General features: G+C 38.8%; 1 protein-coding gene across 1 annotated transcript in view; it reads left to right on the top strand.

Moving 5' to 3' along the window:
• The window catches only part of clasp1a (cytoplasmic linker associated protein 1a), a 42491-nt gene that overhangs the window by 7941 nt on the left and 15275 nt on the right, over nt 1-19275 (top strand). Inside the window, exons 3-27 of the mRNA XM_058081557.1 lie at nt 1277-1355; nt 1791-1894; nt 2018-2109; nt 2722-2797; nt 3738-3835; nt 5037-5107; nt 5175-5315; nt 5524-5597; nt 5659-5751; nt 5867-6012; nt 7812-7947; nt 8093-8163; nt 8410-8469; nt 9315-9392; nt 9619-9786; nt 10484-10530; nt 10722-10892; nt 11120-11143; nt 12157-12264; nt 13592-13618; nt 14271-14435; nt 16091-16195; nt 17502-17561; nt 18136-18138; nt 18787-18890. Of these exons, the coding sequence (XP_057937540.1) occupies nt 1277-1355; nt 1791-1894; nt 2018-2109; nt 2722-2797; nt 3738-3835; nt 5037-5107; nt 5175-5315; nt 5524-5597; nt 5659-5751; nt 5867-6012; nt 7812-7947; nt 8093-8163; nt 8410-8469; nt 9315-9392; nt 9619-9786; nt 10484-10530; nt 10722-10892; nt 11120-11143; nt 12157-12264; nt 13592-13618; nt 14271-14435; nt 16091-16195; nt 17502-17561; nt 18136-18138; nt 18787-18890 (2301 nt within the window). The remainder of the gene's footprint in view (nt 1-1276; nt 1356-1790; nt 1895-2017; nt 2110-2721; nt 2798-3737; nt 3836-5036; nt 5108-5174; nt 5316-5523; nt 5598-5658; nt 5752-5866; nt 6013-7811; nt 7948-8092; nt 8164-8409; nt 8470-9314; nt 9393-9618; nt 9787-10483; nt 10531-10721; nt 10893-11119; nt 11144-12156; nt 12265-13591; nt 13619-14270; nt 14436-16090; nt 16196-17501; nt 17562-18135; nt 18139-18786; nt 18891-19275) is intronic.

The following is a 19275-nucleotide window of genomic DNA, read 5'->3' as shown; positions in this document are numbered from 1 at the left end:
TTGGTAATCAGGCCCAATTTGGGCCTTTTCACTCAGGAGTGTACTGACATTAGTAGTTGTGTTGACTTGTTTTGTTTTCTGGAAATTTACACTTATTCAAGCTGTACGCTGACTACTTTATATTGTATCAAAGGGTCATTTCTTAAATAGCGCCAATCGCCATTACCTCAATATTAAGGAAATTGGCGCTGATTGATGTGTGCATGCTTCACTCAAGGTTCCATATTGAGTCCAACACTGCATTTATATTAGTAATATTGTACAGGCTGTAAGTGATGCTTGTATACACCTATATGTTGATGACACTATTATCCAGGGCTGCAACTAATAGTTATTTTCTTCATGATTAATCCAAAGTTTGTTGTTTTTGTTAATCCAGCAATCAGTATCGGCTCTAAATGGATGAATGTGCATGTGAGTGGTTGTTTGTTTATATGTGCCCTGTGGTTGGCTGGCGACCAGTCCTGGATGTACCCCGCCTCTCGCCCGAAGACAGCTGGGATAGGATGCAGTATTTGCATGAGTATGTATGGACAGAGTAGGCCTTTGTGTATAGAGATAAGTGAGCAGAACGTTCCTATTTAGTGGACATAATATGGACTTTCTTCTGATGCATCATCACCTCAAAGATGCATAAACGTAGTTATACACATTATATAATATAATTCCTGAGCTCAACATTAACACTTCAAGACATTATGTATAAAATATTAATATGATTTTACTTGGTGACTGTGGAGAGTATTCAGTTGTCACCATTTATGTTGGGGACTTGTCATAAAAATATGAAAATGAATAGACTGAGCTCTCATCTCATGGGTTTTTGTTTGGGCCTTGTCAAATTACCCCATGCAGTCAAAGAGACTACTGTGATCATACGACATGCTGACAACAGGCTGGGAAACACGCTACATGTCCATCCAATGAATGAAGATTTGATTTAGCACAGGCTTGAAATGAAATTCTTGTCACCAAATGAGGTGACAAATGAGGTGCCCCAAATCTCTCACATCCCACGTGGTCGTGAAAGACTAAAGTCTGTTCATTCATTGCTCTAACATATTCATTGCTGTTGTGTGTAAATGTTAATTTGCCATTCATACAACAAGTGTGTAGGAAACCAGAAAAAAAAATAAATGTGTTATTATAATATGGAATGGCTGCTGAAGGAGTATTGTAAGCTATTTGTGACAGTGATTATGTTCATGTTTTTAAATGGTTTGCTGATGTGATGTCAAAATGAAGTAAACCTCTTCATATACTTTTACTTCACCAGGTGGCTCTTCTCGGCTTGGATCTGCTCTCTGCTTTAGTGACGAGGTTACAAGAACGGTTTAGAGCCCAGGTGGGAACAGGTAGGTTTTGTCCCTTTCTGATTGTTTTTGAAAGTTAATAGTATTGAAGTGTGTTGCCTTTGATACTTCATGGATACTTCAGGAATATTCACCAATTTGATTATTGCAGGAGGTTTTCAGTCAATTTTCAGTCAAAGTAGTGTAAGCTGCCTGTACTTTTGTCGCCGCTGGATTTGTTACCATTTCCCTCTATCAGCGTGCAATTCAGCAACTTCTGTCTTCTTCACATCCAGGCTGTTGCTGCCATCAAAGGAAAATAGAACCATAGAAAATGCATATGACATCACAAATGCTCATTTTAACACCACAAAACAGCACAAATGGCACTATTTTTTTTTACTTTGGAGCAAATGGGTGAACTTTGAATGACCTATAAAATAAACCTGTTATAACTGGTAATCTGAACTGAAGTCTGTCTTAAAATTGCTCCTTCAGTTCTGCCCAGTCTTATTGACCGATTGGGGGATGCCAAAGACCAAGTGAGAGAACAAGACCAAGCACTGCTGCTGAAAATCATGGAACAAGCTGCAACTCCACAGGTACCAACAGATATGAACATACTGTATTTGCTGTACATTTAACATTTGCTGTAGTAAATTCCTTTGTGGTCATTTAACAATTTAATGACTTTGTAAATTAAATCTTTCTTTGTGTTTTTGCAGTTTGTGTGGGACCGAATGCTGGGAGGCTTCAAGCATAAGAACAACAGGACAAGAGAAGGAGTGTGCCTTTGCCTTATTGCCACATTGAATATGTGAGTCTACATTTCATTTCTGTTGTTTGCAATTGCTCATTCAAGTTTTGCAAATTCATCTCCTTGTAGTTTTAATTTGGACTCCTTTCCTCTATGGGCAACATACATTGAATTCTTAAGGCTCTCGATGACTCGATAAGTGCATCCACTTAGTGTACTCGGTGTACCCCGCCTCTCACCCAAAGACAGCTGGGATAGGCTCCAGCATACCCCTGCTACCCTAGTGAGGATAAGCAACATAGAAAATGGATGGCTGTCTAGTTCATGGACCCAACCAGATGTAAACAAGCTATTTGTCTCCATGCTTTTGTAAATGTTTTAATGCCATGCGAGTGTGGAACGAAGTTTGGTTCACCAGATTCAACTTCATCTGCACATTTCTGTGGTAGTGTATTGACAGCTGACACACCAACTCAAGATAGGATTTGACGCAGATTACCCCTAGGTCACATGGTTGGAATGAGCTGAAATGACCAGAATCACCGCCTAGTGTTTTCAATTGTTGATGTTGAAAGCATGTTTTTAAACTGTAGTTTGCTCTGTCCAAAACCATATATTAAGTGATGCAATGTAATACAATTGTTTAACTAATTGACCCTATTTTGTCTTCAGGTATGGAGCTCATGGCCTGACGCTCAGTAAGATTGTCCCCCACATATGTAACCTGTTGGGGGATCCCACCAGCCAGGTATGGCTGCCGTGTCTTAAATGCATAAACCTTTTTGCTGTTGAGTAAACTCTAAAATGTTATTTATGCAGTGTCATCATAGTTGAAAATACTGTCGATATAATGAAAAATTGTATGGATATTGGGCTGCATGGTGAGTGAGTGGTTAGCGCGCAGGCCACACAGCTAGGATACCCGAGTTCAATTCCTCCCTCGGCCATCTCTGTGTGGAGTTTGCATGTTCTCCCCGTGCATGTGTAGGTTTTCTCCGGGTACTCGTGAGAATAAGTGGTAGAAAATGAATGTATGAATATTTATTTTAAGATCAGCACTTTCATTATGCCCACCCCCTATCCAACCGTATACCACCAACATTAAGCTTCATTTGTCAGTGTGACGGTATATGCTTGAAGAATCTCCACTTTTATGTCGGGATGACAGGTATTGTGTTCCAAGTTGATATGCTATTTTTTTGTATTTTAAGTTCTAATGATACAAGTTGTGTTTTTTCTGTTTTTTTCTGCATTGAATTTTTGGACACTTTGAGTGTGAGGTATCTCAATGTACAGTACATTGGAATTATAAATTCCTTTTTGATTTATTTTACAACTGACAAGTTGAAAAGTTCAAGTTAATTCAGTTTTAGAAAGTCGAAATAAAAAGCAGCAGCAGCGTTATTGCATAACTTGAGTCACGTTGAGGGTAATCCAATGTCTTCAGGGGAGCACAATATTGTTGCATGGTTTGAACATAGTGTTCTTTTGTATGTCTATATTAAGCAAAATTCATGCATACAAATAATACTGCAATAAGGAGAAAATAAGGTATCAGACTGGTGTAGGTATCCGTATCAGACCTGAAAAAGTGGCATCAAGTCATCCATACATGTTATAACCTAAGTACTATATAGAGTAGTATTTAGTATAGTCAAAAATGTGTACTAATTAAAAATGTGTTCTAGGTTCGAGATGGGGCTATGAGTAGTTTGGTGGAAATTTACAGACACGTGGGTGAGAGAGTGAGGATGGATCTCAGCAAGAAAGGCCTGCCTCAATCACGGTACTTCCAAAAGTATTTCTTTTCTTCCTGCTGTTTCTGTTTTCCTCAGGCATTTTTGCATCACACCTATTAGTTGCGACATGTGGAAACACATAAATGTCTGTCATTCTTATCTGATACAACATTAGAGTATAAATGATTTGTAAGGTTTGTTGCTGTTCAGATAAACATAGCTTCTTCAAATCTTGCAAAGGTTTGATTTCATGCTCACAAGTTGTTCCTCTGCCTCATGACATGTACACACCAAACCACATTGTTCTATTAATCAGTTGCTCTTTTTGAGGGCAGACTTTAGGCCTTTACTTTTTCTTCGTACGCCTGCTTCTCACCAGTGCCAGATATTAATTTTAAATACCCATTTTGCTATTTTTGTATTCCTTTCTACATGCTCACACTAGGCCATTTGTTCCATGCTTGGGCCCACTTGACACTGTGATCCACGCTCATTTTCCTGCTCCTCTGGTACAACTGGAAGAAGTGGGCTCGGACACGGCATGATTCAAGTCATCAAATGACTCCTCGCTGCTCCTTTATGATAATCGAATCATTTTATGATAGAAATAAATAGAAACACTCAAAATCAGGGGTGTGCAAACATGATGTTGTCACTTTTTTCAGGGCTTTTTACAATTATTATATACATTTTAAGGCAGTTTGTAACACGAATGGTCAGTGAGAACGCAGCTCAGCAGGGTCCAGGGGGGTTAGGGAGGGAATTGCAGGTGCAAGTCCATCCTGGTACAAATGACCTAGTGTGAGCACTTTCTTAAAGGGGACCTATTATGCTAATTTTTCGACCCTTTGTATTGAGTTGTGGTCTCCTATAGAGCAGCTACACACAATAACCCATACAGAATTTTTTTTTGATTTTGCAGAATCTGCACCGATTCCTTCCTTTAATATGTGCTTCCTGCCAAAACAGTTTGTTCTAATTTATTCCGCCTATGGCCCGCCCCCAGGCATGCTGTGATTGGTCACATGCCAAAGCGGCAGTTTTACTTTCAGGGCAATGAGCAAACCTCATTATCTGAAACTTTGGCATCGTTTAACACAAGAATACAACATTCTAACTACATGTATAGGTTAGAAAAGTAATAGGTCCCCTTTAAGTTCTGTGTATTTTGAATCCTTGCTGCTATTTGTTCTATCTATCTTTTTGATTCTGTGTTTTACTTATTATTGTCCCCTGCCTCCTTCATAGTTTGAATGTTATCTTCAGCAAGTTTGACGAAGTTCAAAGGTCTGGGAACATGATCCCATCATCCGGCTCAGGTGAGTGGTCCTGAAATTTTGTGTTTCTGAAATATGCTTAGATATAAATATATAATATATTTTGTAGACAAGAACTTCGAAGATGAGGATTCTGTTGATGGAGGCCGGTCCTCCTCCTCCTCATCCTCTAAAGCACCTCCCGGTGGCAGGAGAACTACAATAACTACCGCGAGAAGACCCAGCTCTGCAACTACAGCGAAGGCCACAGGTGAGAGTGTCCCAAATTAAACACGTGACTTTACCTCTGAGTTCAACAAATAAACACTTAACAGTTCACCTTTTGTTAAAGGAGTTTTTGCTCCTGCTGCTTCTTTTTGCATTTTTATGCTTTGCTTACAATCCGGAAGTTACTAATACGTTTGTTCAGAAGTGTAATATTGTATGTGCTTAATGAAAACTGAATATTCTTTCCAAAGGTAAAGAAGCAGCAGCCGGTGCTGTCGATGAAGAGGATTTCATAAAAGCCTTTGAAGATGTGCCCTCAGTTCAGGTATTTCAACATATGACTACAGAATAACTGGTTCTGATAATAAGAACAAATCTGTCTCCAGATTTACTCCAACAGGGAGCTGGAGGATCAGCTGACTAAGATCCGAGAAGTTTTATCAGATGACAAACATGACTGGGAGCATCGTGTGGTGGCAGTAAGTCACACATCTACACGCTGAGCACACCTCTGATCTAAATTTAAAAATCAGAACTCCAGGGGGGAAGAACTACACACATTAAGTCCCAGCTCTTTGTCTCTGTGTCTTTTAGCTGAAAAAAGTTCGCTCGTTGATGTTGGCTGGGGCAGCAGAGTACGAAGGCTTCCCTCAGCAGCTCCGTCTGCTGGAGGTGCCACTCAAACTGTCAGCTAAAGATCTGCGCTCACAGGTGGTCCGTGAGGCCTGCATCACTCTAGGGTAAGATTAAAAAATAATAAATCAATCCCATCGGGACGGAAAGTAATGTACCATGCCCAATGCCCAATGTCTCTCTCTCTCTGTCAATGTGAAATCTGAGCCAACAAATGGGATCTTGTACCATAGAAACCTGAATGAGAACTCCCTGGCCTTAGCCAGAACACTAAAGATTGGATGGATTGGTCTTTGAGTATCACAATGAACCAAAACATCGATAAGTAAATTCAGATCCTGGCCTCACAAGTTTTTGGACTTTAATCCCATAGATACATAAACTGCTTACAAAGAGTTTGGAACACAGCTTCAAGGGGAGACCGCAGTCAGAGCAGTCGTATTCCAGCCATCCCTCGTTTATCCCGGTTAATTGGTTCCCGACCCGATTGCGATAAGTGAATATCCGCAATATAAGTAGAATTCAATATTAATAAATGGAATATTTTCATAGTTCGAGCATAGTAAACCTGTTTATGACTTTCTAAATATGTTTTCAATTTGGTTGCTGAAGAAGACTACTTGAGTGGTTTTAGTTCCTGGGAGGAGGAGGAAGCCAATAAATGACTTTTCTGTTGGCTACTGTTTAACTAGCCGCGTTACACGCACTGTTCTGCTTATTTAATCAAATAAAAAAAAAAAAACTGCCTGTATAACATCTTTATGTGTACTAATTATCCCGTGTTACAATGTGGCTGATAGATAGGCGTATGTACTGTATGTACAAATCTGTTTTCTTTTTAAATTTAGTAGGTGTGGCTTAGTACATGCTGGTGTGCTCTGTAGTCGAAACAAACGAGATAGTGAGGGAGCAATGTTCATATCGTGATGTACCATCTACTATGACATGTCGATACAAGTCAGACCCCAGTGAGCTTCTCCTGTTTCAAAGACCAGCACTGATGTGTGGGCATCTGAAACTTTTCCAAGCCACATCCACAAAACTTTGGAAAGTACCTGTAAAGTGAAATGGGCCAAATATAAGAACCCTGGTGATCTAGTACAAGAAACCTTTGACCTCTGAATTGACTTATGGACCGTTAACAGTATATCTGTGTAGTAGGTTTAGTTAACTTTGGAGTAAACCTTTACTTCCACACTGTAGTTCTAAAAGTTTACTGCATAAATATAAAATAACTTGCAGTATCTGTAAATGATCCACAACTGTTAGAAAGCCTCATATGATGTGCAAGTGCGGTGTCATCATTTCTTCTTTCACAGCCATTGCACATATAGTCACATTTTTTATAGCAGGAATATATTTGTTTGATTGATATCAGATGATGATCTAGAACTGGTGAGGCTAAACAGTGCAATCATATGTAACATTTCTCTGCTAAGATGAGCCCTGCTGAGATATGAATCAAGCATTAGGCTTCCTGACCAAAAAACATTCCTCATGGACATTTTATTACAGATTTGATGGGATGGAACACAGTACAAATGAAGTGGAAAAGCTGACATTTGATGAATGGACACCACCACGTATTCCAGGCCCAATAGCAAAGGCTATTTCTATGTAGGGAGGTCAGGTTGATGAATTGGACCAAACACGTGCACACTTGCGTACATGCAGCTTAGCCATTTCCTATGTCATTGCCTCTCACAGTCAAATATTTGCTGCACAGTGTGTGTGGCAAATTCCTGATGATGATTACAAAATCGATTGTAACTTTAAGGAAAAACTTTGCTAGAGGCTCTGAAAAGGAGGCAAATGTTGGGATTGGTAGATACATTATTAATGTCTAACAGAAATGTACTAAATTGACATTGTTTTTCAACACCATGTCCTCCCTTCTCTCTGTCAGCCATTTATCATCACTGCTGGGTAACAAGTTTGACCACGGAGCAGAAAATGTCATGCCCATCTTGCTGAACCTTGTGCCCAACAGTGCCAAAGTCATGGCCACGTCTGGAGTGGCTGCTATCCGCCTAATCCTCCGGGTAAGATTTGTTGATGAAAAACCAGTATTTCTATGTTGTGTGTATTACTCCTCCTACTCTGTTGCGGTTGGTCAGGGGTCGAGGGTTTGCTCCAGTTCCTCCTAAAGTCTGGCTTTTGACATCCCTGCTCTCTTTCCTCTTCCAGCATACACACTACCTACGTCTTATCCCCATCATTACAAGTAACTGCACCTCTAAATCAGTCGCAGTCAGACGGTAAGGGAGCCGGCTTTTTTGTTGTCAATTGAAGTGATTTGATTTGTTTTAAAACGGTTTCAGCCATGTTTGTTAACTGATGCAGTAATTGTTGTGGAATTAATCGGGAAACACATTTGCACATACTGTACAGTGGTTTTAGTTGTATTAGTAAACCCATACAGTGGATGCAGTTTTATAATAGCATGTACCATTGTATCATTGTGTTATTTATTCAACAAATGTAAATGTTGTACCCTTTTCCAGACGCTGTTATGAGTTTTTAGACCTGATGCTACAAGAGTGGCACACAAACACACTAGAAAGGTAAGCAGCACATCCTGTTGAATATATTTATATAAGTTTTTTGTTTTTATCACAGTTGTCCAACAGTGTATTGTACTGCATATACAGTGGGGGAAATATATGTAGTATTTGATTGCACATCCTGCAGTGCCCACAAGGTCCCGCAGCTCAAGAAGACACATGTATAGACCTTTCAATTTCCTGTGTGACTCAGACAAGGCTTGGGAGAATTTGATGTGGTCACATGAGACCAGAATCGAGCTTTTTGTCATCAAGTGGACTGGAAGTGATTAGAGGCAGAGAAATTTGAGCCCAACAACACCATCCCTCAATCATTCATTTTCTACCGCTTATCCTCACGAGGTTCGCGGACGGAGCTGGAGCCTATCCCAGCTGTCTTCGGGCGAGAGGCGGGGTACACCTTGAACTGGTCGCCAGCCAATCACAGGGCACATATAGCCAAACAACCATCCCTCAATCAATCAAGCAGAATTTTTTAATTTAATAGTATTATCATTATTATTTACATTCAGTCTCACTGTCACAATAAATATATAATTAATCATCATCAACATGATGGACTGTGCATGTCATCAAATACTTATTTTATGATTTCTTCTGCCATTTATCCTCCTATTCGTTACCAGATGATGGCATTGGAGGTAACTAAGCGTTGGCTGGATGCACCACTGATGATGTCCATTAAAGTGGGAAACGTTAATCATTCCAGTGAAATGGAAACTGGCCCCCTCTCTTATTGGGACTTTAAAATCATGTGAAACCTGTTAGATGTGTTCACATTCCCTGCAGACCACCAAGGGAACTACCGAAGAAGTACTCCTCACCATGTTTTGTTATTATCCTAGGCATGTTGCTGTTCTGACCGAAACCATCAGGAAGGGCATTCATGATGCTGATTCTGAAGCCAGATCAATTGCTAGGAAGTAAGTACAACATCAAGTACAAGTACAAGTGGCATTTGTGTTTGGGGAAAATATGGAATTTGGGAATATGGATTGTTAGTCTGAAGAATGGAATTATGGAAAATGTGGAACATTTATGGATTGTATCTGTAGATATCCATCATGTCCTGAATGAGCTTTGATGCAATGGTTTGAATACTGTTTGAATCCATGGATGCCCTCACCTTTTACTTGTCCTGGTGTCTAGATGTTACTGGGGCTTCCATGGTCACTATAGCCGAGAGGCTGAGCATCTCTTCCAAGCACTGGAATCCACATACCAGAAAGCATTGCAGTCTCATCTGAAGGGCTCTGACAGCATCATGTCTCTTCCTCAATCTGATCGTTCCTCATCGTCTTCTCAGGAGAGTCTTAAGTAAGAAAACATTTTTAGTTTGTAGACATTTTTGTTGAGGTCTTGCTTTGTGTCTAAGATGTTTACATACTTGTATCTGTTTGTTGTGTTTTTTACACCTATACAATTGTAAAATAATGAGGTAGATACCTGCACATGTAGAGCAATCTGGCCATCATTTAACTTATTTAAAACGTACTTTGTGACCCTTGCACAAATCAGTATGTCCGACAAATTGTAGGAAGTAGTGTGGGCACTAGTATGTAGTCAGAATGGTACAATCGTATTGGATAAACACTATATCTGATATCATTAGAAAGTCAATATCAAGCATTTGTAGTTGCTTTCTTAACCTGGCTCATATTTTAAAATTTGTTTACATTTTTTTACCCAATACGTTTCCACATATTTCACATATTGACATGCTTTTAGTGTTGTGCGTGCAATTGTTTTTAACTGTATTATTTTCTAAATACCCTTTTTGGTTGGAAAAAAAAATGTTGGGCATTATTGGGAAGCAGGTTGTCAGGTTATCTATCTGAAAATGTATCAGTGAATTTCAACATAAGCACATGTAACCAGTACCCAATGTGTTTTATGTTTGGCTCTGCCGTGTGCACATTTTAATAATTCGTATACTGTTCTTTTCATGTCCACACAGGCTAATTTGTCACTTGTGTGGGATTCTAAAACGTGTTTTTATTTCTCTTCATTACAGCCGACCACTGTCTGTGAAAACTGTCATTGGAGGCAGCCTCGCAAGGAGTAAGCATATTTGCCATCCATTAAAACAACAGTCATTAATGAAATATTAATATAAAATTACAATTAAAAATGAAGGATCAAATGTCGAATATTTTTTCTGCAGTGCTTTCCTTAATGTTGTATTTGTCTGGGTTTTCTGCCTCTCATTTAAAGTCCAATAGAAGTAATTATTTTCCTCTCTGTTGTTTCAGCTAAGTTAGTGAGCACCCGGTTACCGATGACAGCAGGTTCTCTTCAGCGTTCCCGTAGCGACGTCGATGTAAACGCCGCTTCCAGCGCCAAGTCAAGGGTGTCAACTGTTTCCGCATCCTCGCCGTTCAACTCGGCAGCTGCCCTCCCACCAGGATCTTACGCATCATTAGGTAATCCATGACTTAGCACTTTGAATTGTTACAGTGAAACATAATCAAAGGTACAATAGTCAATGTCGATAAGTACTCAATTTCAGCCTAACTCCTTACTTTTTTCGCCCAATGGATTGACACAACCGTATGGCAACCACAATGAGGCTCACTTCCTACATAAACCATCACTAACTCTACCTCTTCTCTCACTCATTGCTGCACGTCCTTTCTTAAATATCCAAAAGACGGCACTCCTGGTAAAAGTGATGGTAAGACTTACTGGATGTGTTTATGTGTGTGTATTTTTATGGAAACTGTACTGACTATTTTGTATGTCTTTTTGTCAGCTGTGTTTACATCCTGCCTTGTCCTCCCTTTATTTGTCTGTTTATTTCTAATTGTAGTTTATTTGTCTAGTTCATTCAATGAAGCAATTTCAATCGAACTGCATGGTCTGTCTGCATGGACTTGCACCTTCCAGTAAGCCAGACGACAGTATTGACTATTCTTTTCTTACACAAATGTCTGACACTGTTATATCATGATGAGTACTGGTGTCATTTTTTAGTAATTGTGTATCTGTCATTTTTGTTTCTCTCCTCTTAGGTTGTCACTAAAGGGTTGGTTATATAAACACACATCCATAAATGAAACAAAAACACGCTAAATTATTATTATTATTATTATTGCTAATTTTCAAATGGTCTTCAAATTCTGATCAGGACTGCCTATTAGCTATATTAAATAATTATTTGGTTGCAATTGTATCAAAATGCTATATGCATGTCCATAAGGGTGTAATAGTACATGTATTTGTATGGATTTTTCATTTCCGATTTCCTACACGATACACTTTACCAAACGTTTGTTTCATTTTAAGAATGATGAACGTTTTTCACACAAAGGCTAAGCAGTTTTCGTTACATTAAATTCGAGATATGTACTAAATTGTGATGATGATGTACTGTTACACCCTTAATAAAATAAATAAAATATAATAAAATCTATAAAATAAAAGACACATTTAAATATACTGGAAAGTGTCCAGACAAAAGGAAAGTTTCTTTACTCATTCCAGAGCCCACTATGACTCTAAAATAAAAGTTTTCTGTTTTATTTTCAGCATATTTTCTAACAAACTATGTTTGTCCTCCAGGTTGTGTGTTTTTTGGGACCTAAAGCCCTCATCTATGTCTTCTTCATTGTGGGTTGAACCATAAGTAGACAGACAGTGAAAGCAAGCTCACTTGTCTTCTTCTTCTTACCCTCCCTTGTAATCCAGGTCGTGTTCGTACCAGAAGGCAAAGTTCTGGTAGTGTAAGCGGATCGAGCACATCAGTGGTGGACCGTAGAGGGCGCAGTCGAGCCAAAGTGGTTTCTCAGTCCCAGCGTATGTAAATTCTTACTTTTCTCATGAAACACTTGTATTCACAGTAACAGTTCGACCATCATCTCAACCTTGACATTGTTTTCGAACTCACACATTTCACCCCTGATGTGTGAGTGTTTTCTTTGCTCTGGTTTTGTGTACGCATGAGGTTTCTTGCTGTCGAAACACGTCTGCCACTAAAAAGTCTGTGGCTGTGTGCAGACATGCCTTTACGTCATGTGTGCGCTTGGAAGTAGAAATATGATTTTGTTTTTAAAAATATAGATGAGTGTTTCTCCTAACTTTACAGCTTTGAGGGTGGGGGGCACTCCTCACTCATATGTACACATGTGCATCATGTGTGTTTGGGTTGGGGTTAGTGCTGATTATCACTAAAACAACACAAAGTGCAGCCGTGCACATATACGTGCAGCATAGCCGTATGTAGTGCGATGTAGTGTTTGGGGGTTGGGTATGGAGTTAAAGGGATTTTTTGACACAAAGTTGTATGACATCTGCATTAGCAGTGCAGTGTATCAACTGTGACTTTGCCCCCACTTTTGGGTGTTGAGGCAAGTAGTACCGGCTAGGTGGTGGGGTCAGTGAAGTAAGCGTTTTGCTTCTCAAAACAATATGCATTCAAGAGTATATATCGGCTGTGTGTGTGCTACTGCCAAAATAATTTATCCAATTAAAAAAATCTTTCTCACTATCTATCTCACTAAGTAGTATATATACAATATATATACTATATATATATATATTGTATATAAGTATATATACAAATCATTTTTTGTCTTTAAATTTAATAGGTGCAGCTTATATTATATATTATAATAGTCTGGAAATGAAATGAAATGAACTTGACCTTCTTGGTAGGTTGGGGTGCCCCCCTAATATAATGACAGGGGAAACACGGTATTTTTTCCCTTTTGTCTGCGTAATCAAATTCACAGCCATTTAAAATACGGGCCCTATGATTTCTGTAATGCAGTAATTGTGAATATTTACGATTGCAATACTACATTAGTACCTATTTTGTTTGATGGTTAAGCTCCAAGCCTTTTTCAAGCACTTTTGTCAAAATGCTTGTCAAACATACTTTCCATCTGTCAGCCACAAGCAGAGGGAAAGTAGCAAAGGCGTAGTTTATCATTCCCTCTCAAAAGCGCATATTTGTAACATATGGCTGTCAAAATGACAATGATTAAGAGTTAAATTGTTGCCTCATTAAAATGGCTGCTAGATTTCATAGGGCCCAAAGAGTGCATGCTGCATAATAAACCCCTTATCTCATTTTGATCATTCTTGATGTCAAATTGTCTTGCCTATTGCTTCCATCACTCAGGATCCAGATCAGCCAATCCCATCAGTGGTAAGGTTCATCCAATCCACAAGCTGGATGGCTGTCACTGTCCCTGAGCCCAAACCACTTTGCACGTTGTCTTCTCCCTTTAGCAATTTCTTTTCAGTTCATGTCTTTGTTGCATGCTTTATTTGTGAATGTTTTTTATCTTCAGTAATGTCGAAATGTCCCTTCTCAGCAATTCTCTAGTTTGTTTTGTCTGTAACTGTTGTCTGCAAACAGTTGTGTTCCTTTTAAACATAATGTAATGTTGGCCCTGTGTGTGTCCGCAGTGACTAATATGCATTTATTTGTTCATTCCATCTTTGTTTCACATTCATTTGTTGCTAAACTGGTATTAAATCTGGTTTTATATTGACTTGGAAAGATTTAGTACAGTACAGGGGTGTCCAAACCTTTTCCACCGGGGACTGCATAGTGACCGTTAACCCTGGAGAAACCCTTTTGCTACTGAAAAGATAAGAAAAGCTATTGACATAAAAAGAACCAAAAGCATGACTGAAGGTTTTTCTTTCAAGAGATTTATTAAAACTAAGAAATCACATTTCAATAAGTATTCACACTTTTTTTCCATGCTGAAAATGGTTATGACTGTGTTGAATTCTGAAATTATTGTCCATGCTACAATTTTTTTTTAGCATTTTTTTAAATTTGTCCACAGCTGGCAGTCGCTCCAGCTCCCCAGGCAAGCTGCTCGGACACAGCAGCCATGGTCGCGTACCTCGCGTTGCCGTGTCCGTGTCCAACACGCCGTCTGACAGGCGTAGCAGGATCCCTCGCAGCCAAGGATGCAGCCGAGAGACCAGCCCGAGCCGACTTGGCTTAGGTACGATCAGGACTCTGACACGCACAACTTTTACAGGCATGAACTGTTATAAACTGTTATAACTGTTTTGTTGGTGTTTTAGATACGAGGAAAAATACAAACTTGGATCTGAAAGTCCAACAGCATTGACTTCGTGTGTAGCAGACAGGAGGCAATAGAGAGAGCAGCTTCTGGTTGTTAACTCATTCGCTACCAAAGACATATTTATACATTTTTTTTCAACCCTTCCACCTTTTCCCAAAGACGTATTATACGTCTTTATGTTTTTTTTGCGCGAGAGACAAAAAGAGGTGATGACGCAACTGCACAACAGAAGAGATCATGTATGGTGCAGTTTTAAGCCGCAAGAATGGCCACAATGGGCAGAAGTGCATTTTTTTTTTAGAGCTCAGCATGCATCTTTCCCATGTAATGGAGCACTGCCACAGCAAGCAGGAAGAGCCGTGTAGCGCGTGCACGCGCAAACGCTTGCACATTCACAGTTTATTTCCAACTGTGAAAATTGCAGATAGTTCATGGTGTTAAATTTGTAAATAAATTGTTATTTGGTTTTTAAAACAACCATTTTTTGTGTTGTTTATGTTGTTGTATAGATATTTAGGTTAAATAAATATGGCTAGGTTCGTGTCAGTGACACAAATTGTATAAAAAAAATGTACCTTCTTACAAAAAGCTGATTTTCTCACTTTTTTGTTGAAAATTGAATTTTTTAAATTCATGAACGTAAAAAGGTAGAAACAAACTTCTTTTTTCTGATGAGAGTCTAATCTTTCTTTTGGTATGTCCCATGCTTACATAGCCCTAGAACACAATTTTCTGTGTGCCTTGAAAAATCAGTCAAAATAATCAAAAATGGCTGATACTGAGAGGGAGTGTCTTGAAATATGGCTGTGATTAAGTTAAATGTGATTTAAAAGTCATTGTGTGAATATTGAAGATTTTATTTTGCACCAAAATGATTGCATTTCTTACTTTTATTCAATCGTTGTTTTTACACTCAATTCCTTCGACACTGATTCACAACATTCCCATGTCAAAATGTGCAGCATTTTCATCTACTGATAAATTGCACATATTTTATTTTTTAGTGTTTTTAGTGAAATTATATGGATGGGGGAGAAAGAAAATTTAAAATGTATAGATCATTGGTGTCAAAAATGCATCCCAAAGGCCATTTTTGGTCCACAACTTGCTTGTATAATTAAAAGAATTGATTGTTAATGAGATATATTATTAGATGTTGCACTAATTTCTTAGTCACTTATCACACAAAACTAAATTTTTTTTCAGATGCTTAGCCTATATCTGTCCACTTTGGATTTATTTAAGCATCTTTAATGTGCAGAATCCATCAACGTGCCCTTGCAGCACTAAATCAGGTAAAATTTGGATGCTCCTGCTATAGATGATAATACTGAACTGCTGGTCGTTACCTTCCTCATGTTAGTGATACCAGCAGTAGTACTATCAGACCACCACGAAAACCTGGTTTTCATTCAGTTCTACATGTTCTTCCCATAATTGTTTCCCCTCTCCACCTCTTTTTAACATTCCTGAATGCACACTTACATTTCCACCTAACTGTGTTGTCCTCGCAGCTAGCCTTTATGGTAAAAACACTATTCTGCCTGCTGCTCTTCCCTACCGCACGCTAGCCCGGAGCCGCATTCCCCGTCCCAGCATGAGTCAGGGTTGCAGTCGCGATACTAGCCGCGAGAGCAGTCGCGACACCAGCCCTGCTCGAGGTTTTACTCCTCTGGGTGAGTACTTGTGTGCTACGTGCTGCTCTAACCCGTGTTGTCCAAAATGTCTTCACATTAACGTCAAATGTTATTCAGTAAACTTGTGTTCAGAAGTTTACATACTCTTATTATGGGAAGGTTTTGGACCAAGATGCAGACATGAGACATGAAAAACAGACAGTGGAGAAAACATACACACCAAATCGAATACAATTTAAGTCTGTGAAAACGACACTAACTGGAAACTGAGCAACAAGACAGTCCAAGTGAAGAAATAATAGTAAAAAGTAAGAATACAAAACTATTTGTAATAAGGATTTTAAAAAACGAACATAAACAAATGCCAGAAACAAAACAGCATGAAAGCTAGTAACACGCAAACAAGGCAACAAGGAAAAAGTGGCACAGAATAGAAAACTATGACAACAAAGGGACCCGTGAGGAATGATTTGGGGTCTTCTTGGCATGGCTTTAGGGCTTATGAATCTAATTAACTGCAGATTGCATCCACTTGTCTCGTTGCTCCACACCCAGTCATTATGTAAAGCTACCTGCAAAACCTTCAAACAGGAAAAGCAGGCAGAAACAGGAAATAAGACAAAAGCATGACACAAAGTCATATCAGTTTTGGCCCCTTTGTGATTTATTTGAACTTATTTTAGGTTGGATTGATACATATACATACATACATATTCAGATGTATGTTGTATTGACATCCCATCCTGAAAAAAAGGATGCTTCAAATGAGTCAAAGCCCAAAATTAATAAGACATTCAATCCCGCGATGAGTTAAACTTCTGACCACAGCTGTTTGCACGTTGTCAGTTTCTGCTAACTCCAATTGTCTGTGTTGAGAAAGTAGCTCTTTTGCTGAGGTGACGACCTCGCGGCTTGTCGAAAATGTTGTCAGCTCATGCAAGTGTATAATGCATACACTGTATGCTATGCTGATGTTGCACCCCATAACCCATGGCTTTGTCACCATGGCATTACATTAGCTGTTTGATTTTTAACATTAAATAATTCATTTTACTTTCCAGTTCAAGTTAATTTTCTTTTTTATTTATTTATATTTAAAATATTTGCCTAAAATGTTTCTTTTTCACCCATAACATACCAACAGCAACATTTAAAGGTGGTAAAATATGTCAAATATGTTCTATGCAGCTGTGTCCTTTACCTGAAGCTGTGGTTTCTTGTGGGTTATGAGCATTTATTACAATAAAATTAAAAAAGCCTAAAGAAAATGAATGTAAAGTAAAAGACATTACAACAAGTGTGTGAATCCGGTGTGGATGTTGGCCATCTCTGCTGTCCCCTGCAGCCTCCCGACGTCACTCCCGTTCAACCAGTGCTCTCACAGCTGACCCCCATGGCCAGTCAGGTGACCTGCATGATGTCACAATCGCCCTCGCCCCTCTCCTCATAAGCCCTGCCTTGTCGCCACCTTGTGTCTTGTGTCTGCATGCTTCTTCGCTTGCTGCCGGCAGCATGGCTAGGTTTTTGTTTTGGTGTTGCATTTGTTCAAAAGATTAATAATTGTGTGTTCTTTAGTTCCTTCAACATTTTTTGTAAATTTTGTCACATATTCACACTGTTATCAGTTGTTTTATTTGGAGATTGTCTTTTTAATTCTTTAGTGCATTGTTGCACTTGGGAAATCACTGCATAGGCAAAAGTTTTTCTCTCATTTTGCATGTTAGTTTGATAGTCAGTATTTTATTTGGAAATGTGATTGATAAATTTTTCTTTACATATACAATGGAACCTTGGTTAGCATACACCACGGATAGCATGTTATTAATACGCTGCGTGAGTCCAACTGTGTTTTTATTACATTTCTATCACAAAAAAACTTTTTTAACAGCCTATTAGCTTGCTAAGACAAAGGAAGATGTTGCTGCAAGTCAGCTCCGTCACCTGTTTATTGTCAGCAATGGTTGACTTTTGGGGCTCAGGGGGTAGAACAGGTCGCTCAGAAACCACAAGGTTGTCAGTTTATTCGTTTCGAGTGTTTCTGTTTATTGTGGACCTTTTTAAATGGGTTGATGATGCTGACCAAGGTTCCAATGTATTAATGTATATAGAATGGGTCAAAAATACACTTGGTACAGTGTTCCCTTGTGGGGATAGGTTCTCAAAATGGCCGACAATAAGTGAAGTAGAACACAATGTTTGGTCATTGAAGACACCAATGGTTCGGCGAGACATAAAAGTGAAACATATACTGTATATCCTCTACACCACGACTCAATTACCATCAGTTCATTGATCATCTAACATAGTCATTCATGTAAAATGTGTTTAAGTGTTCATATTGAAAAGAAACGGGGAGGGTTCTGGAGGTCATTATTATTGCAAATGTTAATCTGAAATCAAAGGAATGGTAGAGTTTGTAGGGTAAAATGAGGCATATGTGAAAAATTGACATTATTACTTGTGGAGTTTTGCCATTTGCTGGTGGTACATACTTTTGACCCATTCTGTATATGAATTAATATTTCTATTTTTTTTATATTCAGGTATTCATGTACCCTAAGCATCATATTATACATATGTATAGTAATGTAAGTATCATATCTATATATTTTTTTATCTTTCCCTTGTAGATCGTTATGGGTTGATTCACCAAGCAAGAATCTCTGCATCAGTGAATGCAATGAGGGTCCTGAACACTGGCACAGAGGTGGAAGCAGCGGTTGCTGATGCTCTGGTGAGTTAGAAAGAAATAACTTTAGCTTTTATTGACATCTTTTAAAACAGTGTTTCTCAACTCGTGGGTTGCCTTTTTACCTGCTAGAGAAAAGCATGCTATAAAGAGACGAGTGTCTCACTGCTCCTGCACACAAAGTGTAAGAGGGGAATTCTGCCGACAATCAAGGCTTAAGTCTAGGTGCTGTCATTGAGCTCCTCTAATACAAAAAATGTATTGTTACTGAGCATTGATTAAGCTGGCACAATATATACTGTAATGCTTGCAACATGTAAGACAGTAAGCACTCTTTAAAATATAGGATATTTAAGACGTTTTATTTGGGAAAAAAACAGTAATTTAGCTTGCCATTTGTCATTAATAGGTGGTAACCAAACTAGTTGAG

This window comes from Doryrhamphus excisus, chromosome 9 (assembly GCF_030265055.1).
Source record: "Doryrhamphus excisus isolate RoL2022-K1 chromosome 9, RoL_Dexc_1.0, whole genome shotgun sequence".
Taxonomy (NCBI): Eukaryota; Metazoa; Chordata; class Actinopteri; order Syngnathiformes; family Syngnathidae; genus Doryrhamphus; species Doryrhamphus excisus.
This window is presented reverse-complemented; position numbering and strand designations above follow the sequence as displayed.